Source organism: Staurois parvus, unplaced genomic scaffold, assembly GCF_062004578.1.
Source record: "Staurois parvus isolate SC_StPar_1 unplaced genomic scaffold, SC_StPar_1.0 ptg000237l, whole genome shotgun sequence".
Lineage (NCBI taxonomy): Eukaryota > Metazoa > Chordata > Amphibia > Anura > Ranidae > Staurois > Staurois parvus.
The window spans coordinates 57,209-84,458 of NW_028318033.1; the positions used below are offsets into that span (position 1 = coordinate 57,209).

Genomic DNA, 27,250 nt, shown 5'->3' on the forward strand with positions numbered 1-27,250 from the left:
CGCCGGCGCCCGGTGATTTCTGAAAATCTCTGGGGAGGAGGACTGTTTTGTTTACTAAAAGTCCTCCTCCCTGTCAGCTCGGGCACACTGCTTTGGATGGCTGTGCACAGCCATCCAAAGCAGTGTGATTACAGTGAAGCACACTGACACGGCCCCATAGTAAAACACTCTCTGCACACAATTAACCCTTTGATTACCCCTCATGTTAACCCCTTCCTGCCCAGTGTTATTAGTACAATGTCAGTTCTTTTTTTTTTTTTTTTACCAGTGATCGCTGGTGTAAATTTATGACGGAATTTTATTTTTTAAATGTTTTTACTGACATGTTTAATAGCAAAAAGTAAAAAAATATTGTTTTTTTTCCCTCAAGATTGTCCTTTTTTTTTTTTTTATAGCGCAAACTATAAAAAACCGCACAGGCGGTCAAATACCACAGAAAGAAAGCTCAATTCGTGGGGGAAAAAATAAATAAATTTCATTTGGGTGCAGTGCTGCATGACCGCGCAATTGTCAGTTAAAGTAACGTAGCGCCGTAACAAAAAAAATCCTCAGGAGGGCAAGCGATTAACGCTGCAGTGGCTACTGAGGCTGCTGCTATGCACTCCTGTGAAGCACTGATTGACCACCTGTATAGGAATTGACCACTGCCCACAACTGGCTTTTCTATGCTGAGGCTGCTGTTAAAAAAAAAAAAAATTCATTATACTGGGATAGATTCACTTCCTTACAACTGGCCATGTCTCTAAGTGATCCTTATGGAATAATCCTTGTCTCCTGGAATTGTATAGTATTTCTAATTTGGGGTGTTGGGCATCCTTCAGTGTTAAATAGACTCAACAATTTTTTAGCAAGCCACTTTAAACTTTTTCAAAAAGTAAAAACTGAATTTAATTTACCTGACTTATTTCTTTGCATACTTGCAGTTCAGACACTCCACTGCAGCACAATTTCATATGGAATGTCTTTTAGCCTGAAATGATCTTGTTAGATTAATATTCCACTATGGATATTCTGTTCATAGATACAGGATTGGGAATTATTGTGCGCAATTAACCACTTGCCTACTGGGCACTTATACCCCTTCCTGCCCAGGCCAATTTTCAGCTTTCAGTGCTGTCACAGTTTGAATGACAATTGCGCAGTCATGCAATATTGTACCCATATGAAATATTTATCATTTTTTTTACACTAATAGAGCTTTCTTTTGGTGGTACTTAATCGCCACTGGGTGTTTTATTTTTTGCACTATAAACAAAAAAATAGCAACAAATTTGAAAAAAAAAAAAGGTTTTCTTTGTTTCTGTTATAAAATTTTGCAAACGGGTAATTTTTCTTTTTCACTGATGTGCGTTGATGAGGCTGCACTGATAGGTAGCACTGATGGGCACTGATGAGGTGGCACGTATAGGCAGCAGTGATGAGGTGGCACTGATGAAGCAGCACTGATGATGCTGCACTGATATGCAGAAAATATGGGCACTGATGAGCAGCACTGACTGATGGCACTGATGGGGGACACTGCTGGACACTGATGGGGGGCACTGGTGGGTGGCACTGCCGGGCACTGATCATCAGTGACATGATGATCAGTGCTGATCTGTTCTCTGACAATTGCCGGTTATCAGCATTACTTTCCTCATGCTGCGACAGCATGAGGAAAGTGCAGCCGATAACTGGCCACTGTATTTACCCGGAGTTCTGCTGTGTCCGTTGGACACAGCTGATCACATGGTAAAAGACCGCTGTGATTGGCCTTTTACCACATCACGTGATCAGCTGTGTCCATAGGACACAGTGATCATGGAGATCGCCGGGTGCCCGTTGCAGGGGGCGCGCGTGAGGGCGCGTTCTGGGAGGACGTCATATAATGCCCTCCCAGAACTGGACAACTGCGCTGTAGCTGTCATTTGGCTGTAGCGCGGTTGCCAAGTGATTAACCACTGTTATTTGGCCAAAGATCGGTTGATCCAACTAAGGTATCTACAGATTTACTATAACCATACAGGTTACTAGGTGTAATATTGAGGCAGGAGACCCTTTTATATGATTTAGAAGTGTCCACGAAATAGTCTGCGGTCACTGAATTCATTATTGAAAAAATATCATTACCAAATTTTTGTACCCACTGAGAGATGGGGTACAAAAGAGAGATCATAAAAAGAAACCATACAGTGCCTTGAAAAAGTATTCATACCTCTTGACATTTTCCACATTTTGTCATGTTACAACTAAACACCTAAATGTATTGTATGTGACAGACCAACACAAAGTGGCACATAATTGTGAAGTAGAAGGAAAAAATGATTTTCAAAATTTTTTACAACTATGTGAAAAGTGTGGCGTGCATTTGTATTCAGCCCCATTTACTCTGATACCTCTATCTAAAATCTAGTGAAACCAATTGCCTTCAGAAGTCCTCTAATTAGTAAATGGAGAGTCCACCTGTGTGTAATTTCATCTCAGTATAAATACAGCTGGTTTGTGAAGCCCTCAGAGGTTTGTTAGAGAACATTAGTGAACAAACAGCATCATGAAGGCCAAGGAATTCACCAGACAGGTAAGGGATAAAGTTGTGGAGAAGTTTAAAGCAGGGTCGAGTATAAAAAAAATTACCCAAGCTTTGAACATCTCATGAGCACTGTTCAATCCAGCATCCGAAAAATGTAGAGTATGGCACAACTGCAAAGCTACCAGGACATGGCCGTCCACCTAAACTGACAGGCCAGGCAAGGAGAGCATTAATCAGAGAAGCAGCCAAGAGGACCATGGTACCTCTGGAGGATCTGCAATGATCCACAATTCAGGTGGGAGAATCTGTCCACAGCACAACTATTAGTCGTGCACTCCACAAATCTAACTTTTATAGAACAGTGGCAAGAAGAAAGCCATTGGTGATGGAAAGCGCCATAAGAAGTCCCGTTTGCAGTTTGCGAGAAACCAAGTGGGGGGACACAGCAAACATGTGGAAGAAGGTGCTCTGGTCAGATGAGACCAAAATTGAACTTTTTGGCCTAAAAGCAAAACGCTATGTGACGGGAAACTAACACTGCACATTACCCTGAACACCCCATCCCCACCGTGAAACATGGTGGTGGCAGCATCATTTTGTGGGGATTCTTTTCTTCAGCAGGGAAACTGGTCAGAGTTGATGGGAAGATGGATGGAGCCAAATACAGGGCAATCTTAAAAGAAAACCTGTTAGAGTCTGCAAAAGACTTGAGACTGGGGAGGAGGTTCACCTTCCAGCAGGACGACGACCCTAAACATACAGCCAGAGCTACAATGGAATAGTTTAGAGCAAAGCATATTCATGTGTTAGAATGGTCCAGTGAAAGTCCAGACCTAAATCCAATTGAAAATCTGTGGCAAGACTTGAAAAGTGCTGTTCAAAGACACTCTCCATCCAATCTGACAGAGCTTGAGCTATTTTGGAAAGGAGAATGGGCAAAAATGTCCCTCTCTAGCTGTGCAAAGCTGGTAGATACATTCCCAAAAACACTTGCAGCTGTAATTGCAGCAAAAGGTGGTTCTACAAAGTATTGACTCGGGGTCTGAAAACAAATGCACACCACACCTTTCAGATATTTATTTGTGAAAATGTTTTAAAACCATTTATCTTTTCCTTCAACTTCACAATTATGTGCCAGTTTGTGTTAGTCTATGACATAAAATACATTTATAATTTTGGTTGTAACATGACAAAATGTGGAAAATTTCAAGGGATATGAATACTTTTTCAAGGCTCTGTATTGCTAAGAGTACCAATAGACAATGACGTTTTTGTAATATTGCAGTTTCAACAGGATGTATGTATACCTGTCTGCTTTAATTATGATGTACTTGGTTAGACTTGGGCCAGTTGCCACCTCTGTCATCTTTTGAAGATGCTGTGGTACTGATCTTGGCATCTTGTTGTAAAATATCCTCACAGCAACAGTTTATGGAACATGTGTATTCTTGTTTTAATATCCCAACACTCAATAAAACATACCCTTTAAAAAAAAAGTAATTTTATATACAAATAGCAGGCGTTACTGCCTAACTTAATTTCTGAATTTATTTGTTTTGGTTTATTTGTATGTATGGATTGCATGGGTTGTTCACATGTGGTGAAATTTTTGTGTCAATAGCACCTTTAGAAGTATATTTACTGAGAAAATCGGTGCTGTGTTCAATACTTAATTTACCCGCTGTAAATGTAAAAATTCATTTAAAAGAGAAGTATGAATTTCTTTTTCTTTTTTTAATTATACCTAGGTGTATGTAGCATCGATCTGATACTGCATCTGTTCCCCGGCGGCTCTAAGGATGAGACCTGAATAATCAAACACTGCTGATCGCTCAGTTCTCCTCACTGCCCCTCCCAGCGCTTACTGGCCCACTGGGCTGTGAAGGGGGCGAATGTGGCTAGCTCAGGCTCTCAGCTGATTGCTGAGAGGCTGAGCCAGGTGCCAGTCCAGGCTCCTGGGTAGATCCTGGCCATATGGTCATGATCTTTCCCCAGCCTGGACCGGCTCTGTGTGGTCAGTCAACAGCGCGCTTTAGGCTGTGTCGGCTGCAGATGGGTCACAGGAGTGCAGCATGAACTGCGCTCCTTGGACCTACAAGAGAAGTACAGCCAAATGAGCTTTGTCTATACTTCTCCTTTTAAGGGCCTATTTATAATGCAATGGTTTACGGTTACCACAACCCTACTGCTAATACATTGGCACATTTATAAAGCATCGTTGTCTACAAATGTTCCATCAGCTCTGCTTTTAGTTAATAGAGGGATAAAGGGTTGGCAGCTGCGGAGCCCTGTCATATGACTTGTAAAAGTTGTGTGTCCAAAGTTTCCTCCTACTGTAAAGTGTTTTCTACAGCGTTATGTAGAGAAGATTGTGAAGGATACCCCAGACTCCACAATGCAGCCTGCGTTTTATGAATGAATTGTAAAATGCAGATGTAGTATGGGATAAGCACTAGCTTCCTGTGCATAGCCCTATCTAATATCCCTTTTTAAATAGCCCCCAATATGATTCTGGCTAGTGAATAATAACTAGATTAAATGTTTTTTTTTTTTATCTGGAATTTTAGGTTTATGATATAACCTCATTTCTCCTTCACTGACAAACACAGCCTTTCTTCTCTCCTTATACATGAGGAATAGGGTTTTATAGCGCCAGCTACAGGAGTAAGACACTAGGCAGAAAAAAACAACTCGGCCCCTCCTATAGGCAGTCCTTTCTGTATAAAACCCTCTCTCTGCTATAGGCAAGCCAGTCTTGGAAGGGTGGGGGCTCATTCTCCTTTTACGGCATTCTTCCAGGGTGTTTAGGGTCTTCTGGGCATTTTGCCATCAGGCGTCTCTTTCTCAGGTTGATGTTTCATCTGTGAATGCTGGTTTTTGGCCATGAAGTTTGTGTGCTCCCGTTTAAAGGTTTTTTCCAAGGAACTCTTTGGTCGTTTGGAGTGTTTGCCTGGTTGTTTTCCCTAGTTCTTTATGAACCCCTCATTTAGCACTGCTTTGAGACGTCCCTATTCGCCATGTATAAAAAGAGTCTGTCTGTCAATGAACAAAAGAGAAAACAGGACTTTGTGTTACTCACTGTAAAACAAGTCCCTTTCTCTGAGTTCATTGATGGACATAGCATCCACCCCTATTTTGAAGATTTTACGTCTTCTACTGCTTTTGAGTAACTGGCTTGCCTATAGCAGAGAGAGGGTTTTATGCAGAAAGGACTGCCCATGGGAGGTGCCGAGTTATTTTTTCCTGTCTAGTGTCCTACTCCTGTAGATGGTGCTTTAAACCCCTATTCATCATGTGTAAGAAGAGAAGAAAGGCTGTGTCCATCAATTAAATCAGAGAAAGGGATTTTACAGTGAGTAACAAGAAAATCCTGTTTTCCCCAAAATGTTGGGAAGTTCAGGGCAAATATCTGTGGTCATAGAAAAAGCACATTTAACGTGACCTGGGTGGGTCACTGCTGAAATGTTACACGGAACATATAGGTACGGTCTACAAATATACAGTCCTACAGAAAAGAAGATATCTGCAATAAGATTCCCTGCCCACGTGAAATCCAATCCAGTATATATTTACAGCTGCAAAGCAAATAGGCCATGGAAGTCCCCACATTGCAGACTGGTGATATCAAAACATACTTGGCTTAGATGTTCCTAAGAAAAATGCTTGTATTGATACTCACACACACATGGAATTCCAGAAAGTTTAGAACACACTAGGTGAACTGCTATTCCCAGTGATAACTTCAGTCAATTTTTTTATTAAAAAATACTTGTTAACTTTCTGTTTTGTCCGCTGGTGCTTCTAAAATAGTTAGCATTTTCCCTTCCCAGGGTCATATCGAGTTCTAAATATAAAATTTTCATTTATAATAAACATTCTCAAATAAAAAATAGTAAAGCGAGCGCTTTCTAAAATATATATATAGTGCAAAGCCGCTAGCATAAAGGAAAACTTCTAAAATCCTACAACATAAATTATAATAAAAAATGCAGCGCTAAAAAATGTAATATTCAAGTGAAATAATAGCGGTAGACGCGCAAAGATATGCACTATTAAGTGGTATAATATTGATGTCTTGATGAAGACAATAGATATTCATAAAGTGACAACAGCATCATATCAACATATTTTATCGTATGTAATGATTTATAATAAAAAGTCCATAAATTATTCAAAGGTGCGTCAATTTTCCCAAATGAGGAAGATATCAAACATTCGCTTTAAACCTCCATTGCATAATCATAAGGTGCACGTGACGTCCGTGATGAGAAAAAAAAGGGTGTGCTTGCACTCATGTAGTATAAGGGACACTAGTGGTCATCTGGAACCTGGTATGGATGTGGCACTCTGATGGCACTTGGTATACCCAGGGGAAGTACTCCAGACCTCTCAGTAGACCCTCTTCAATGGTAGGAACTGCTCACAGGTTTTACTTACACCTAGCAATAGGTGAGTTCAGCAGCAATGGGAAATCCACCTTAAGTAGCACAAAATATGCAACCAGGACAAAAAGCTGATATAGTGTAGCAGGTTTATTCAGCCCAGTAATGATAATCACATAACAAGGCAACAGGTATGTTATTAAACATCTATCAGCAGGTGGCAATAGCTGCAGTATGTGAGTCCAGGTGGCATATAGTGGTTGGTAATAGCAGGCTACAGCCAATAAATGGGATATGCCAGGTAAATCTCATGCATGTGAATCAATAATCCAAGATGGCCGCCGGCCAGAGATGTGGCTCCAGCAGCTGAAGGTGACGTTGGCGCAGCAAGCATGTACCCTAGGAATTCTGAAGGACCCTCTGCACACTGGTATATACCCTTTCAAGCAAACTATGCAACAAATAGGGATATTTGGTTCACACATATTGCAATACATGTTTAAGCTGGCCAACTGCGTCAAAGTAATCCCTCTATGGCCAGTCCTACTCTGCCCTGCCTACACAAGTGCTACTGTGGACACAATGCTAACATAGGGGAAAAGACACAATGGGGAGAGCTACAAGGTTCAGGTCTGGCTACTGACCCAACAATACAACAAACAAGAGATCCCTGTGCTCAAATCCATACAGCTAGTGCATGCATTTATCCATCAGGTGCTAAAGGGGTGTAACCACATTAACTCTAGAAATTCTGAAGGACCCTCTGCACACTGGTATATACCCTTTCAAGCAAACTATGCAACAAATAGGGATATTTGGTTCACACATATTGCAATACATGTTTAAGCTGGCCAACTGCGTCAAAGTAATCCCTCTATGGCCAGTCCTACTCTGCCCTGCCTACACAAGTGCTACTGTGGACACAATGCTAACATAGGGGAAAAGACACAATGGGGAGAGCTACAAGGTTCAGGTCTGGCTACTGCAAGCAAGCTGGTACCCTGACGCGTTTCGTGCAATGGCACATTGTCAAAGGGTAGCCTGCCACCGCCGTCCGCTTTAAATACCCTCCACGCATGCGTGAACCGGGCTCCATTTTCTCGAAGCCCGGAAAGTCATTATCGGGTGCCATTTTCCAGAAGTCCCGGGGATTGATATTGCCACAGAGTCCAGGGAAAGTCAAGCAGATGAACATAAATAGACCAGAAAGTCATTATCGGGCGCTATTTTCCAGAAGTCCCGGGGATTGATATCGCCCCTGAGACCAGGGATAATCAAGCAGATGAACATAAACAGCCCGGCGGATCAACATCACTGCTTCAACCAGTGCTGTTATGGCGAATGTATATGCAACTATATAGAGATAAAGATTGCCGACTAATGACTATTTAGATGATTAAGAAAAAATTATAATAATGATATGTAAGTTAATGGTCATATAAAAAACTACAATATAAAACGGTGGCCATTTTTTTGTAGTCTAATTATACTATAGTGCTGCTGCCATTTTACTGTGACTCAAAATAAAAATATTTAAACAACAACAAGATAAACTATATATTTTAAAATAGAGATCATATTGGTGTGTCTTTTACCTAATTATGTAGGTGGAAAATTACAACCCATCCATGAAACAACGTGAATTCAGTGTGGGTGGTCTAGGGAGCTATAAATAATGCACTCAATGAAGTATATGAAAAAAAAATTAAAATAAAAATAATCTTTTTTTAAATCTATGTTGTTTAAATCAATAATATATAATAAATGCTAAAAATAATGATAATATAAAAAAGTTAAATAGAGAAAAGTGTTGTAGTAAAAATAAGCACCGTATATTGGGAGTAAAAATAAAGATGCTAAAATTATATTATCAGCACACCCCTTTTTTTCTCATCACGGAAGTCACGTGCACCTTATGATTATGCAATGGAGGTTTAAAGCGAATGTTTGATATCTTCCTCATTTGGGAAAATTGACGCACCTTTGAATGATTTATAGACTTTTATCTTATTATAAATCATTACATACGATAAAATATGTTGATATGATGCTGTTGTCACTTTATGAATATCTATTGTCTTCATCAAGACATCACTGTTATATCACTTAATGGCGCATATCTTTGCGCGTCTACCACTATTATTTCACTTGAATATTTAATATTTTCGCACTGCATTTTTGATTATAATATAATAAACATTGCCCAATAGTTTCCTCATAAATTAAAAACCAGCGTGTGCCCAAAGCTATTTTGTACATTAATTATCAAAGGAATGTGTTTTGTGATACTGTGAACAATGTCCCGTATTTCGTAGTGGTTGCAGATTTTCTAATACACAGGAGGTTGACTCTTTAAATCATTTTGGATTAGTATGTAGTAATTACAATCACAATACTGACAAGTGTGAGCTATAAACACAGGTTATTATTTTTTTACATTTCTTCCTTAAGACACAATAAATGTAACCACTCTTTAATTGTTTCTCTAATCTGAAGATTAGTGTATGAGATGGAGCTTGTGCTGACTTGTCTGAGTGCCAGCATCTTGTACATTTATGTAGACATTGGTGGAGTATTCTGGTCTGTATAATGTCCTCACTTTCCATTCTTTGCTCAGAAAGCCTGAATAAAGGTACCAGTCACATGAGATTGTGGGAGATGTGTATATGCCTTGACCAGACACTACTGAAGGCTGGCCTTAAACCAGGGGACGGTAGTGATCTGCCAGAAACACCGTCCCAGATTATCAATTGTTCAGTCGGGGTGTCGGCACAAATCCAAACAGCATCTATAAATGTGATTGCACCCACTCTGACCTTAATCATATGGATGGATTTGCAATACTCTCATGTCTCTGGGTGGTTTCAGTAAAGTCATCCATTTTGGTTTCAGCTGGATAGCCAATGAGGTGCTGCTGTGAAGCCAAGAGATTGGAAAATGGCCGCTCTGTTGACTGATGGCAGTATAGTGCTGTGGCCTCCATTATTTTTAAATCTCATCCCCATGCAGAGGGCACAGGAAGAAATGCTGATCTGGCTGCCTGGCACATGAAGAGAAGAAGATAGCCTACATCGATGTAGAAAGTGACATCACAAGTCACATGACAAAGCTATACAAGCCTCTTGAGACTGTCTCCATATTAGTAGATACTCTGCCTGATGGTGACATTTATTACATGTGTACAGACTACACTGCCACCAATGGTCAATGTCTCTCATAGGGCAGTGTTATGAACATAGTAGGTCCTATAGGTCAGCATTTGCTACTGTAGTCATGTGTCTCGCATAAGGCAGTTTCTGAAAATAGGGGCATGTTTATGTTATCTGCCCATGATTTAATGCACATGAGCTTGCATTGGCTCGTTCATTTCCTATGGGTCTTATATTGCAAAAAACATACCTGACTTATTTCCAACACAGCTCGCTGCAGTGCATGGGTATTCACATCTGTGTTGTGGTATACAGTATGTGCAGAGCTATGAAGCCCCCTATATTTTTTTTTAACCCAGTCTCACACATTACAATATCTAAATCACAAACCTTGTATAACAATCTACTTTAACCACTAGCCTACTGGGCACTTATACCCCCTTCTTGCCCAGGCCAATTTCCAGCTTTCAGCGCTGTCACACTTTGAATGACAATTGCGGGATCATGCAACACTGTACCCATATGACATTTTTATCATTTTTTTGAGACAGATAGAGCTTTCTTTTGGTGGTATTTAATCACCTCTGGGATTTTTATTTTTTCTTAAACAAACCAAAAACCACTGAAAATTTTGAAAAAAAAAACGTTTTTTCTTAGTTTTTGTTATACAATTTCGTAAATAAGTGATTTTCCGTCTTTATTGATGTGCGCTAATGAGGCTGCAGTGATGGGCACTGATGGGCTGCACTGATGGACACTGATAGGTGGCACTGATGAGGAGGCACTGGTAGGTTGCACTGATGGGCATTGACAGGTATCACTGAAGGGCACTGAAAGGCAGCACTGATACATGACACTGATATATGGCACTGATGGCACTGATAGGCGGCCCTGACTGGCACTGATAGGCGGCACTGAATGGCACTGATGCGCACTGATAGGCGGCACTGACTGGCACTGATAGGTGGCACTGATTGGCATTGATAGGTGGCACTGACTGGCACTGATGAGTGACATTGAAAGGCAGCTCAGATGGGCACTGATATGTGGCATTGATGTGCACCGGTATGCACTGATATGTGGCACTGATGGGCACTGGCACGTGGCACTGATGAGCACTGACAGGTGGCACTTCTGGGGCCACACTGATCATCAGTGCCCTGATGATAAGTGTACATGTCCCCTCCGAGGAATGCCGATTACCGGCTCTCCTCTCCTCTTGAGCTTGGGCACAGCTGATCACATGACCGAGCCGACAACTTTGGCTCTTTCCGTGATCCGCTGTGTCCGAGGGACACAGCGCACCCGCGATCGCCGCGCATGCGCAGTGAGAATGGTAGGACGTCCTATCAGAACGAGAGAACCACCTTGCGCCCGTCATTGTACTATAGGGCGGGCGGAAGGTGGTTAAATAGGCTACCATGGAAGTAGCATCAGTATAAACGCAAAACGTTTTCTCCTTTTATTTAAAAAAATGTATATAAATGCAGCCAACTTCTTTATAAATATCCATTTTATTATAACGTTTTCTTTAAAAACTGAGACAATTCAAGACAAGTAGGTATTCCTATTAAAAACATTAACTTTGCTTTTATGTATTTATAAACATACATAGGGAATAACATCCTAGTTGATATTAATATATATGTATAAGTTATGTAGTAAAAACTAAAGATTGCCCCATGTATCATATACAGTGCTGTGAAAAAGTATCCGGCCCGCGGAGCTAGGCTCCTGCTAGGCTCCTCTCACAGTCCGCCCTGAAGACCGGTGTAGCATGAAAATCTGTCTCCTATGAGGATCTGTCCCCCTCGACGTATCTGCGCATGTGCGGGAGATCGCCGATCGGCTGCTAATGCCTGAAACTGCCACATGCGCAGATACGTCGAGGGGGACAGATCCTCATAGGAGACAGATTTTCATGCTACTCCGGAACGGCGCGGGAACACGGCGAGAGGAACGCGTGGAGCAAAGGTAAGTGAATTGACACAGGGGGGACTTGGGGACTTAATATGGGGAATGAATTACTATAGGGGGGATGAATTACTATATGGGGGATTAATTACTATGCTTACTATGGGGGAATATTACTATACTTACTATGGATGACACATACACATCATTCATCTACTCTTGGTCCGGCCCCCGGGTCCAATATATGAACCCATTGCGGCTCTCAAGTCAAAAAGTTTGCCCACCCCTGGTCTATACTGTTAAAAATCCAGTGATACACTGTCTCACCCTGATCTGCACATGCTCAGCTACTCTCCATTTTTAGGCACTGTGTCGAATTAGTAGAGACCGATCTGATGACAGTCAATAATGCCAGGAATACTAATTGTCACATTTGCTTGTTTTCTCAACCAAACTGTAAAACAATCGAATTACTTGTGTTATAACTGATCATATGTGCAGCACAATGGCAATTCCAGTTCAATCAGATAGCAGCTTCTTTGGCTGAAAAGGATAGGAGGGGTTTAGTTCTGCTTTAACTGCTTCTCAGGGCTCTGGGCTGCAACAAAATGGCAGCATCCAACAAGAAGAAACAGGAACAACAACGAACTACAGTGAGAGCCATTATCCACAAATGGAGAAAACTTGGAACAGTGGTGTACTTTTCCAGGAGTGGCTGGCCTACCAAAATTACTTACAAGAGCACGACGATGATTCATCCAGGAGGTCATAAAGGAACCCAGGACAACATCTAAAGAACTGCAGGCCTTGCTTGCCTTAGTTAAGGTCAGTGTTTATGATTCAACAGTAGGAAAGAGACTGGACAAAAATGGCATCCATGGGAGCGTTCCAAGGCAAAAGCCAATGCTAACCAAAAGAACACAAAGGCTTGTCTCACAATTGCCAAAATTATCCCTCAATCTTTGAGCAAATAATCTGTGGACTGATGAGACAAAAGTTGAACTGATTAAAGGAACATCATACCAACAGTGAAACGTGGTGGTAGTATGATGGTTGGGGCTGCTTGGCAGCTGCAGGACCTGGACAACTTGCCATAATTGATGGAACCATGAATTCTGCGCTCTACCAAAAAATCCTGAAGGAGAATGTCTGGACATAAGTTTGTGAGCTCAAGCTCAAGTGCACTTGAGTTATGCAGCAGGACAATGATCCAAAACACACCAGCAAATCTACCTCTGAATGGCTCAAAAAACAAAATTAAGGGTTTGGTGTGGCCTAGTCAAAGTCCGGACTTACATCCAGATGCTGTGTCATGACCTTAAACAGGCCGTTCATGCTGGAAAACCCTCCAATGTAGCTGAAAACAATTCTGCAAGGAAGAGCGGGCCAAAATTCATCTACCGTGTTGTGAAAGACTTATTGCCAGTTATCACAAATGCTTGATTGCAATTATTACCGCCAAGGGTGGCAGAACCAGTTATTAGGTTTAGGGGGCAGTTACTTTTTTACATAGAACCAGGCAGATTGGGACAGCTTTTTTCCCTTTGATAAATAAAATAATCATTTAAAAAACGCATTTTTATTTACTCAGGTTATCTTTGTGTAAGATTAAAATTTGTTTGATCTGAATCTTTTTAAATGTGACAAATATGCACAAAAAAGCTGCTCACCCTGGAGGCACCGCTGCGTGCTGGTACTCGAGCCGCTGCTCTATGCGTCCCAGGGGCGGACTGACCATTTGGAAACTCGGGCACTGCCCGGGGTCAGTCGGGGGCCCCACGAGATGCCCCTGGTACCTTTTTCATAGACTTTTTTTAATTTGGGCAAGGACACAGGGGCCCCATGATCCCCTATTGCCCGGGGGCCCCATGAGTTGTCAGTCCGCCCCTGACATTACGTCCATAAGACACATAGATCCGTAGCCATCATGCATGGAATACATGAAGGCAATAAACCTTGAGCCTTTACAACCACTTTAATATTTTTAATAGGAATATGTCTTGTTTTTTTTAAAGAAAATGCACGATAAAACATTTATAAAGCATCTGGTTGCATTCATATGATCTTCTTTTTTTTTTTTAAGGAAAAAACTTTTTTACATTTTTATTGATATTATTTCTGTGACAGCCCATTTAAGTCCTGGTTCACATTGTACTCACATGTGAATCGCACAGGAACCACACTGTATTCCTATGCAATTTACATGTGATTCTGTATAATGCAGTTTTAGCCCATTCAATTTGAATGGGCACATATCGCACTGCATAACACAAAAAAAACTTTTTTTTGAGCCACACTGGAACCGGACTGCATGGTCGTTTTATACCATGCAATCCGTGCAGGCAAATGCATTGTGTTTGCGACCTGCGTTTGAGGTGTCATTAACTTTGAATTGACATCTGCATCTGATCTCAAAATGCTGTGCGATTGCAATGCGGTGTGGGAAACGCAGAGGGATCGCAGCATTTCCAGTACTGCATATGTGTGAACCTAGGCTATAGTAGATTGTTATACAAGATTGAAGATTTATAGTCTGTCTACTATGGGCTCCAGATGAAACTTGTAATATTTGATTTGGAGGTCTGGATATTTGTTTGGACCTTTTGATATTACAATCGGTATACTGTACAATCTCCTTCAGATTTACCAATAGCTGTATAGTTCACGAAGATACCTGATGGAGTATTTGAATGGATTGCCTAAAGAATATATAAAAAACCCCAACATTTCATATTCCTGATATGTTCCTGCTGTACTGTGCACTTGTACAAAAAAGTATCCTGTTCTCTTTGTATTGCTTCCTTTGTGTGAAATCCCCAGTGTGCCTGCCCAGTCCCTCTGCTTTCCAATTAAATACTGACCACAATAGGCATGAAAGCACAGCATGGTCAGTTTTCTGGCTGTGATGAGAAGCTCATTATGCAGCTGAGAACAGAGGGAATGTGATCACTTATTTAAAAAAAAAGGAAACGTTTTTTGTTTGTTTTTATATGTACACGCAAATGTTTTGCCATCCATTTCTTTTTTTAAACTGGTTGGTTGTTTTAAAAGGTGATGGTTCACATACTTTGAGTAGATCCTCCCAAACACATTGCTGTTGGTAAATCTTAACTGAAGAGTGTACTACAAGACAGCATTACTAACTTAGCAGGCTACAGCTTAGTGAATAGAAGAATAAAGGGCCTCTGTACATGTTTACGCTCATTAACGTGCTGTATTTCAGGTATTGCCTGAAGGCAGCCCTTTTATTCCGAATGGACAGTTCATGTCCAGTTACAAAAGAAAAAAATGTCCCTGCAACACATCATAATGCATGGTAGCCTTGCCTATTGTATTAGTGTTTTCAACAGTCATCATATATACTGGGAACTACTGCAGAGCACTACCTAAAGTGTGCATGAAGGTGTGAAGGCAGCCTAAATCTGACCAAACACTTGTAGATTTTTGAACAAACAAACAAAAATTCTCACCATTTGGGGACTTGATGGATGTCTTTTATAACTACGTCAAAATTATGTTTGGTTTTAACATTCAATTTTGAAAAGAATGTTTTTTCCAAAACCAAAACCCCCATTACAAATTAATTTGAGAAACATTTTCCATCCTGCACCTTTGAATTTTCACGTTGCTTCCGTTGAAAACAAATTTAGATTTGGCCCTTATCTTGATCAGATTTGCCTCTACTAACAATTTAAAAATTGAATAATCCTTAAAAGTTGTCAAATTGAATTCTTCTAGTGTATGACCAGCTCAGAAAAATAGGTAAGACGATAAACTTTGCTAGCTAAAGGCTCTTTGTGGGTTGCTACCGATCTTCCTGTTATCAGCTTTGAGCTGCTAGCTGATCTGACCTAAATTAATGGGATAATGAATACTACAAGATCGTGAAATGCAAGTTGCTTCACGTTTTAAATAGATTCACGGTGAAGATGTAAAACCGCATTGAGTCAAGATTTTGTGAGCGTGCGGCAAGGTGCTGACTAGTTTCCGGTGAGAGTTTAGCATCCTTTAGGCAGAGGTGGAACAGTACATGTTGGGACATCCAAGAATAGAGAATGACAAACAGTGATGATGAACAAAGACAACTAGTGATAAAGATGCATATAGTTTAGCTGATGGATGTCATAATAGACATCATTCCTAGCACATTCATACTTCTGTCATCGTCCTTTATATCCACAGTGGGTAGCCTGGGGCTCTGCACCTATTATGGAACTACAAGTATATGAGTGTGCCCATAGGTCTGTTAAATAGCAAAGTGGCATTTTCTCTATAAATGTGTTACTTCGGAATTTACAAACCTTTTCTGATTAGTGTTTGTGATGTAGATCAAATACTCCATTTACCACTGAACTGATATATGCCAGTCACTGAAACCTGTGTCCAGTCATCCTCGCCATGTGGTATTTTCAAAATCCTTTTTTTTCTGTTACATGTAGAAAACCCAGTCTCAGACATTGATTGATCTCAATTGCGCTGGGACTGTGTGGGCATACTAATAATAAAACCATGGGGTCTGCTAATCCTAAGGATTTGATTATGAAAACTGTATTTATGAATACAAATGATTTAATGTCTGCATTATATTCTCTATTTCAGCTCCCTGCTTCGCTATGGTGGAAATCTCTCCCTACAGAGTGCAATGAGTGTGAGATTCAACAGCAACGGTACTCAACTGCTCGCCCTACGCCGCAGACTGCCGCCCGTCTTGTATGACATTCACTCACGACTGCCCGTGTTCCAGTTTGACAACCAGGGTTACTTCAACTCTTGTACTATGAAAAGCTGCTGCTTTGCTGGTGACAGAGATCAGGTGAGGAATAATAGTGCTGATTTATACAGTATTTGGCAGCATCAAGCAAGATGGATAAAAAATGACCTTTTTTAACCAAATCCTCATGTCTTTAGGGGAAGGGACCGCATTGCACCCCAATCAGTCTGTACCAAATTGTACATTATAGAGCTGGATGATAGGAGGGGAGTGCACAGGATTGACTGTATTGGTGTGTTTGTGCTCCTTCCCTATCTAATCACAGGTTAGGGTGGTTCTTGACTAATGCAATGCCAAAGCCATAGATTGTGGTTGAAAGAAAGAAAATTGCTTGAATCCCCCCATCGGCACACCTGGACTAGTAAACGATCTGAACACATTTTTACAGCAGATAAAATGACATCTTTCAGCTAGGAAATTAACCATTTGCCCTCAAAGCCACTTTAAATCAGATTTTCTCCCGCTTTCCCCTTACTGGGTGGTCCATGGTGCACATTTCCGATATGAGTTGTTTATACTCAGCTTCTCCTGCATTTAGAAAAGCTAAATACAAGAGTGCCAACACGAAAGAGACCTAAAACGAAACCTCAGGTAGATATGCAGCCAACCCCAATGAATAAAGGTATGTTTTCATAAGCAAGTGTGCTGCATACACATAACCTTTAAAGAAACATGCTAACAGGATGAGCGTGCAGAGTAATGAATTCATGAGTCTTTTGTTGCTCCTTCACTCCCCAATTACAGGCTTGGGGCAAGGAGCTGACCTACCTCTTTTTCTGCACTTCAGAGAGAAAAAGCCAGGTCATTGTCCTGGCTGTGTTGTCTGGCAAGGCTGTGTAAATCTCAGAATTAAATAGAAATACAAACCCTTTAACATGTAGAACAGCCCTCTTATGTGTATTTCATCTGGAGATTCAGCTGTTTGCCTGGAGTATGGCTTTAACCACTTGCCTACCGGGCACTTTCACCCCCTTCCTGCCCAGGCCAATTTTCAGCTTTCAGTGCTGTCGCACTTTGAATGACAATTGCACAGTCATGCAACACTTTACTCATATGAAATATTTATCATTTTTTTTAGACAAATAGAGCTTTCTGGCACTGGTAGGTGGCACTGATGGGCACTGAAAGGCAGCACTCATATATGGCACTGATAGTCGGCACTGACTGGAACTGTTAGGTGGCACTGGCTGGCAGCACTGATACGTGGCACTGGCTGGCAGAACTGATAGGTGCCACTGACTAACACTGAAAGGCAGCTCAGATGGGCACTGATATGTGACATTGATATGCACTGATGGGCATTGATGGGCACTGACAGGTGGCATTGATGGGGCTACACTGATCATCAGGGCACTCATCATCAGTGCCCTGATGATCATTGTAGATGTCTCCTCTGAGGAATGCCGATTACCAGCTCTCCTCTTCTCATGAGCTGTCAGTGTGACAGCTCGTGAGGAGAGGAATGCCGATAACCTGCATATCCTTATTTACATGCAATTAGCTGCGATTGGACACAGCTGATCACATGACAGAGATGACGTCAGCGGCTCTCTTCACCGATTGCCGCGCTGCGCGCCCCCCCCGGGAGATCCGCCGCCTGTCTGACATTTCCTTATATGGCGGGCAGGAGGCGGTTAAACTGCAGTAGAGAAAATTGAGGTCTGTTGCAAGCAGTTTTGTCTGATGACAACCTGGATTAGAAAATGTTGTGAACACATTTTTGCAGCAGATACAAATTACGTCTTTCAGCTGAGAATTGAGCTGTTTGCCCTCACAGCCACTAAAAAAAAAAAATGACATCCCTATTCATGTGCTGGAGGGGGGAATAGGAGGGAGCTCTTTCCTGAGGGTGAATATCCGCTTTAAATTTATGTACAGGAGAAGCGCTATCTGTGTATTGTAATTGCATCCTTTCTGTTTAGTTCTAGTGTTTATAAATTCTTTTCCCTGTCAGTTACTAATTGTTCCAAGCTGTTTGCAGAATTGCAGTCTTTGAGGAGTGTTGCTGCCTCCCTTATGTAATGCAGCCATGTAGCACAACAGAGTTCTCTTATAGTAGGTGTGTTTCTGTGCATGTACAAATACTTGGAAGAAATACTTGTCTCCTCCTGGACCAAAATGTGTGGTAAAAAAAGATTTTGTAACCCATGTTAAACATGCTCCTATAAATTCTTATGTCTGTTTGCTGCTGTTCCAATAGCATACTTCATTAATGCTCAGCTCAGACTGTGTAACCACAACAGTGATCTGTGCTGTTCCTTCACTCCCATCTCCTTCTGTTCTTGTTATATGTCAGTAGGAGTGAATAAGGAATGCACCTTTTACCTTCAGGCCACATGCTCCATGCACAAAGCCAGCTTGACAGTCTTACTGTAAACAGACAGATGTGGAAAGATGCTTAACTCCTTGTATGAGACGAATTCCTCATTGCTGCACCTACAAAGAATATCTCCAGCAGCACAATCCCATACTTAGCATGCTTATGGATTACAGCTCATGGAACTTTGGCCTAGATGTCATGCTCATTTATTATCTCTGTCAATCTGGATAGGAACATGCAAGGAGAAGATGAGAGCATTCAGCTTGCTGATATGTTCTCCTCCATGTAGCATTCCACAGAGAAGACCAGTATTTTTAACGGTGTCCTGTCCTAGTGATTTACACTGTAGCGTTCACCTTCTCCGTTGGACATAGCCCCAATCCATTTAGGGATTTGCTTCCATGTAAGGCAGCTTTCTGCCTACCGGTGCCTGCAGGCTTCCCCACCCCTCTAATTGCTTCCAGTAAAGCAATGTAGCCCTTGTGAAATGATAGCAGGACTCTGATTTTCATGGCTTCTGTTAACATTCTTTCCAGACATCTCCTTGTAGTAGAGCATGCTCACAGTTCATATCAAACAGTCTGTCAGCACCCGCCTGCCCCTGGGGCTTGAAAGGCAGAAGGTAAAAGGATTTGTTATCCTTGGGCATCTGTACCGCCCATGGAATGTGCAGGGATTGTGTACACAATGTGCTCAGCTGATGGCTCAATCCCTTCCTTACTACTCACAGTTTATAATTAAATCAGGATGGCTGGATCTACATACAAATATTTTACTCTTCAGAGCATAACATTTATTATTAGATGTATGGTATAGATGCATCAGCCTCTTTATGGTTTTTCATGGTCAGATTAGACATTGAATCCTGCCAACTAGGGTACTCAGTGTACTCTTACGCTGGCAATAGATAGGCAGATATCTTCTCGAGCAAAAAGACCAGGAGAGATCTGCCTGTGCTCACAATCCTAATTGTAGGGCTTGGACCCGCCACCACCCATGGCTGCACCATCAGATAATTCATACCCTGTACTCTTCTACGTGGAAGAGGAAAAGATGTGCATGTATCAATTTGTAAGTTCTCCCTGTGAGATATTAGGTGCCTCTGACTGTCTAAAGAAGTGATTCTCAAGCACTGAGCCATGGTCTCCCGTCTGGGTATTCAGCCAGGTGCAGATACCTTATCTTCTCAAGTGCCCCCCAGATCCCAAAGTGCCCCCCAACCTCCCATAAAGGCCCACCGTGCCCACAGGTTCCCAAGAGCCCTCAGTATCCTTCAGCCTCCCACAATGCCCCTCACACCGTACTCCCCAACCCCCTCCAGAATCCTTATCCCCTACAGGGTGACCAGGTCTACTGCAGAGTTTCCCAACCCATTCCAGAACACCCTCACCCCTACAGTGACACCCAGCCCCATCCAGAACCTTCCAGTATTTCAGTACATGCTTTGCATTCCCATACTTACTTTTTCTTCTTTACTGTTGAAGAATGGAAGGTTTTGGAAGAATTTACCAGGTCCTGGTCTCAAAAACACTGAGAACCACTGATCTAAGCACTCACTGAGAACCTCTTACCTAAGCACTCATTATCTCCCCCTTGCAGATTATGCCATACTTATTAGTGTGTCTAGTCATTTTTTTCTGTTTACTCATAACCTTCCTGTGACAGTTTGTACTATTTATTGCTAAAAATTGAAAAGAAACACCTTTCTTCAAAAAATGGGTGCCACCTCCTAGAGTGAAATGTTGCAAACTATGGTTTCTCAATCTCTGGTATGCATAGCCTTAGGGTCTCTTTAGACATGCAGAGTGCTTAAACCTGTCAAACTACACTAAACAAAACCACTTTGTGTAGCATCTAATTATTGTGGCTGTTAGAGCAAGTGCTCAAGACTATATACAGTGTCTTGAAAAAGTATTCATACCCCTTAAAATTTTGTCATGTTGTTTTCAGTTCCCCTTTACTCTGATACCCCAAACTAAAATGTAGTGGAACCAATTGCCTTCAGAAGTCGCCTAATTAATAAATAGAGTCCAAAAAACAGAGTAAGTGAGCGCTTGAATAGATATACAAATAAACAGCAGCTGTACACCAAAAAAGGCACCATATACAACCTTCAGAGACGTAGATATACAAAAGGAGGGGGAGGTGCAGCGCTATATGAACTAGCAGACAATAATGAAATTCGGAATCAAACTTGCATAATAGACAGTGACTGTGTGCTAATAAAATAAAGCCACTGGATGGTGGCTATAAAGTGAAGGAAGTGCAAAATAAATAAGAGTCCAATGGAGGGGTGCTCTTAAGATCCGAGATGATCCTCAGACATCCAATATTTGGAACCGCAAGGTGATAAGTAATGTAAAGATTGCGCGCTCACCAGATACGCAATCTTTATGTGCATTTGTATATAATTTCACTGGACCTCCGGTGTCATCAAACTGGTCTGGTCAGATCTGGTCAGCATGACTTTCACTGCCTGGTACTCGGATGGATGCGGCTGCTCTGTAGATCTGGCTGGTTCTCACCAGAACTCAAACAGAGAGGGCCACATTGTGTGATATCCTTAAAGTATTTTTATTTAATATACAGGCACAGGATAGCAGAGAAAATCCAATGAATAAAAAGATTTACTGACCCAGATGTAAACAAAGATGGCCGCTGAGGCCCCTCGTGGCGCCGGCGGCGTGGCGTCCGACCTACTGTAGCTTTCTCTGACGCGTTTCGAGCAAAAGCTCATACTCATAGGGGTGCAGCTTACACCCCTATGAGTATGAGCTTTTGCTCGAAACGTGTCAGAAAAGCTACAGTAGGTAGAGGGGCCTCAGCGGCCATCTTTGTTTACATCTGGGTCAGTAAATCTTTTTATTAATTGGATTTTCTCTGCTATCCTGTGCCTGTATATTAAATAAAAATACTTTAAGGATATCACACAATGTGGCCCTCTCTGTTTGAGTTCTGGTGAGAACCAGCCAGATCTACAGAGCAGCCGCATCCATCCGAGTACCAGGCAGTGAAAGTCATGCTGACCAGATCTGACCAGACCAATTTGATGACACCGGAGGTCCAGTAATATTATATACAAATTCGCATAAAGATTGCGTATCTGGTGAGTGCGCAATCTTTACATTACTTATCACCTTGCGGTTCCAAATATTGGACGTCTGAGGATCATCTTGGATCTTAAGAGCACCCCTCCATTGGACTCTTTTATTTATTTTGCACTTCCTTCGCTTTATAGCCACCATCCAGTGGCTTTATTTTATTAGCACACAGTTACTGTCTATTATGTGAGTTTGATTCTGAATTTCATTATTGTCTGCTAGTTCGTATAGCGCTGCACCTCCCCCTCCTTTTGTATATCTAAATAAATAGAGTCCACCTGTGTGTAATTTAATCTCAGTATAAATACAGCTGTTCTGTGATGACCTCAGAGGTTTGTTAGAGAATATTGGTGAACAAACCTCATGAAGGCCAAGGAACACACCAGACAGGTCAGGGATAAAGTTGTGCAGAGGTTTAAAGGGTTAGGTTATAAAAAAATATGTCTCAAGCTTTGAACATCTCACGGAGCACTGTTCAATACATCATCCAAAAATGAAAAGAGTATGGCACAACTGCATACCTTCCAATACATGGCTGTCCACCTAAACTGACAGGCCGGGCAAGGAGAGCATTAATCAGAGAAGCAGCCAAGAGTTCCATGGTAACTCTGGAGGAGCTGCAGAGATCCACAGCTCAGGTGGAAGAATCTGTCCACAGGACAACTATTAGTCGTGCACGCCACAAATCTGGCCTTTATAGAAAAGTGGCAAGAAGAAGGCCATTGTTGATGGAAAGCCATAAGAAGTCCTATTTGTAGTTTGCGAGAAGCCAAGTGGGGGACACAGCAAACATGTGGAAGAAGGTGCTCTGGTCTGATGAGACCAAAATTGAACGTTTTTGCCTAAAAGCAAAACGCTATGTGTGTATGTGTGGTGGAAAACTAACACTGCACATCACCCTGAACACACCATTCCCACCGTGAAACATGGTGGTGGCAGCATCATGTTATGGGGATTCTTTTCTTCAGCAGGGACAGAGAAACTGGTCAGAGTTGATGGGAAGATGGATGGAGCCAAATACAGGGCAATCTTAAAAGAAAACATAAAAGAGTCTGCAAAAGACCTGAGACTGGGGCGGAGGTTCACCTTCCAGCAGGACAACGACCCTAAACATACAGCCAGAGCTACAATGGAATGGTTTAGATCAAAGCATAGTCATGTGTTAGAATGGCCTACTCAAAGTCCAGACCTAAATCCAATTGACAATCTGTGGCAAGACTTGAAAATTGCTGTTCAGACGCCCTCCATCCAATCTGACAGAGCTTGAGCTATTTTGCAAAGAAGAATGGGCAAACATTTCACTCTCTAGATGTACAAAGCTGGTAGAGACATCCCCAAAAAGACTTGCAGCTGTAATTGCAGTGAAAGGTGGTTCTACAAAGTATTGACTCGGTGGCTGAATACAAATACACGCCAAACTTTTCAGATATTCATTTGTAAAAAATTTTGAAAACCATTTTATAATTTTTCTTCCACTTCACAATTATGTGCTACTTTGTGTTGGTCTATCACATAAAATCCCAATAAAATAAATTTACAATTTTGATTGTAACATGACACAATGTGGAAAATTTCAAGGGGTATGAATACTTTTTCAAGGCACTGTATTTACCTGTAGCACTGCACTGCACCTTTCTGTTGCTTAGGGTAACAAAGGTGACCTTTTATCAAATACTGTGTATGTATGTTGGAAAGGTAGGATAAAATGTAGACAAATTATTGATGATTTTTAAAGGGTTTTGCCCATAGTGGAAAGCCCTGGTTGTAGAGCTACAAACTGGAGCATTTCTGATAGTATATATGGGAAAGATCTGAAAATCTACCTGGTCTTCTAACTAGATCAACAACCTCCATGACCTAAATTATATTAGAAGAAGTATTATTACTTATTGCAGCCAATCTGGTATTTCCTTATCCTTATTCATAGACCCTGAGTTGTAGACTGGTACCTCCTGGTGATTGGACACTGGCAAACTTTTGAGGACATGGCCATTGGCTGTCCCCCTATAACCTTACCACACCCAGTAAGTCATCATATTTTGATAGTGTTCTAAGGTGATAGACCTCTTCTCCCTTATGGAGAAATCACTCCTAGCTTAACTAGTTTAATATTTTACTTCAGAATTCTTTAATCAGCTCTTCACTGTCTTCTACTACAGCAATATGAGCAGTGCATCTGAAACGGTTAACCTTAGTAAAACTTTGACAGTAGTACCTGGACTGCACACTGTGTGGATTGCCTGCAGTTAGCAACTGGGTGATATACAGGTCCAGGGCCGTGGTCCATCTCTATGAAACCCAGACTCTAAAGACCCCTTTGGGGCTATACCTACCAAGATGGGTAAAGCCTAGACCCTTAGATAGGGACCAGTCATGTGGACAGGTAAAACAAAGTCACCCTGTTTATTAGATCAAATTTGTTATCTAATTGGTTGCTATGAGCATTGCCTTCAGCCACCATTTTTTGCTAGCTATAACTTAACCACAGACACATATGTAGCATAAAAGTCTGCAAAGTTTGTGCACAGCTGCTCAGATTTAGACAAAATATAGCACTGAGCAGGTATGTACATGGCAGGAGAAAGTCAACAGCAGAAGATGGACATTAACGTTATGGTGATGGGTAGGTGCCTACGCTGTCCTTGTGTCTGCTTTGACCCCATCCTTTACCCTACAACCTTTGATCAAATGCCTGTTAAGTACATAGGCTCAAGTGGAACTTACTTTAACCAAGAATTGTATTACTTTTTTTATAGTTAACAATTTTTCTTATTTGAAAATCAAGTGGTACAAAGTGATGAAACTGTAAGGCAGTATACATTGCATACATCAGATTTATAAAAGTGAAAATGAGACAAAGAACCTCAACCTACAAAGAAGTAAGAACAGAAAGATTATTGTTGCATGACTTACAGCTAATGTATTCATTTGTTCGTTGTCCAGTGATAGCCCACAGACATTGCTTACTAATACAGTCAGGTCCATAAATATTGGGACATCAATGCAATTCTAACATTTTTGGCTCTATACACCACCACAATGAATTTGAAATGAAACAAACAAGATGTGCTTTAACTGCAAACTGTCAGCTTTAATTTGAGGGTATTTACATCCAAATCAGGTGAACGGTGTAGGAATTATAACAGTTTGCATATGTGCCTCCCACTTGTTAAGGGACCAAAAGTAATTAGACAATTGGCTTCTCAGCTGTTCCATGGCCAGGTGTGTGTTATTCCCTCATTATCCCAATTACAATAAGCAGATAAAAGGTCCAGAGTTCATTTCAAGTATGCTATTTTCATTTGGAATCTGTTGCTGTCAACTCTCAAGATGAGATCCAAAGAGCTGTCACTATCAGTGAATCAAGCCATCATTAGGCTGAAAAAACAAAACAAACCCATCAGAGAGATAGCAAAAACATTAGGTGTGGGCAAAACAACTGTTTGGAACATTCTTAAAAAGAAGGAACGCACCGGTGAGCTTAGCAACACCAAAAGACCCGGAAGACCACGGAAAACAACTGTGGTGGATGACCGAAGAATTCTTTCCCTGGTGAAGAAAACGCCCTTCACAACAGTTGGCCAGATCAAGAACACTCTCCAGGAGGTAGGTGTATGTGTGTCAAAGTCAACAATCAAGAGAAGACTTCACCAGAGTGAATACAGAGGGTTCACCACAAGATGTAAACCATTGGTGAGTCTCAAAAACAGGAAGGCCAGATTAGAGTTTGCCAAACGACATCTAAAAAAGCCTTCACAGTTCTGAAACAACATCCTATGGACAGATGAGACCAAGATCAACTTGTACCAGAGTGATGGGAAGAGAAGAGTATGGAGAAGGAAAGGAACTGCTCATGGTCCTAAGCATACCACCTCATCAGTGAAGCATGGTGGTGGTAGTGTCATGGCGTGGGAATGTATGGCTGCCAATGGAACTGGTTCTCTTGTATTTATTGATGATGTGACTGCTGACAAAAGCAGCAGGATGAATTCTGAAGTGTTTCAGGCAATATTATCTGCTCATATTCAGCCAAATGCTTCAGAACTCATTGGACGCCGCTTCACAGTGCAGATGGACAATGACCCAAAGCATACTGCAAAAGCAACCAAAGAGTTTTTTAAAGGAAAGAAGAGGAATGTTATGCAATGGCCAAGTCATTCACCTGACCTGAATCCGATTGAGCATGCATTTCACTTGCTGAAGACAAAACTGAAGGGAAAATGCCCCAAGAACAAGCAGGAACTGAAGACAGTTGCAGTAGAGGCCTGGCAGAGCATCACCAGGGATGAAACCCAGCGTCTGGTGATGTCTATGCGTTCCAGAATTCAGGCTGTAATTGACTGCAAAGGATTTGCAGCCAAGTATTACAAAGTGAAAGTTTGATTTATGATTATTATTCTGTCCCATTACTTTTGGTCCCTTAACAAGTGGGAGGCACATATGCAAACTGTTGTAATTCCTACACCGTTCACCTGATTTGGATGTAAATACCCTCAAATTAAAGCTGTCAGTCTGCAGTTAAAGCACATCTTGTTCGTTTCATTTGAAATCCATTGTGGTGGTGTATAGAGCCAAAAATTTTAGAATTGTGTCGATGTCCCAATATTTATGGACCTGACTGTATATAGGAGAAGTCCTCTCATTTAGCAGGAGCATCTGCAAGACCACTATTGGGTACAGAGCATACGATGGCTCAGCTGGAGTTGAACCTATGTAAACCAATATGTCTGTAACAGCCTATGTGACCGTATACCACAAGATTAAAAAGAAGACTTCTACAATTATATATAACAAAATAAAAATAAGCTGTATATGAAAAATGAAGTATAAGATAGAAAAGGAAAGCCAGAAAAGAGAAAGTCAGAAAGTAAGAAAACATATCCCCACTCCTACATAGCCTTAGCTTGGTAGTTGCCCTTTGAAAAGGGAGAATCAGGCAGTGTGAAAGAGAGCGGAGTCCCATAGATGCAACAGTTCCCAAGTGACATTATGTTTCTCAACTGTATCTCTAAGCCTAGCTGTCAGCAGTTCCATATCCTTAATTCTAGTATATAGTGCAGCTTAAGATGGTGGTTCTTTCTAGCAATGAGGTGCTATCAGGCAC

General features: G+C 41.4%; 1 protein-coding gene across 1 annotated transcript in view; it reads left to right on the forward strand.

The window, feature by feature from the left end:
- LOC149460001 (DDB1- and CUL4-associated factor 5-like) overlaps window positions 1-27,250 on the forward strand; it is a 70,826-nt gene that overhangs the window by 30,492 nt on the left and 13,084 nt on the right. The window contains exon 6 of the mRNA XM_089680202.1: window positions 16,554-16,767. Coding sequence (XP_089536328.1) covers window positions 16,554-16,767 — 214 coding nt within the window. The remainder of the gene's footprint in view (window positions 1-16,553; window positions 16,768-27,250) is intronic.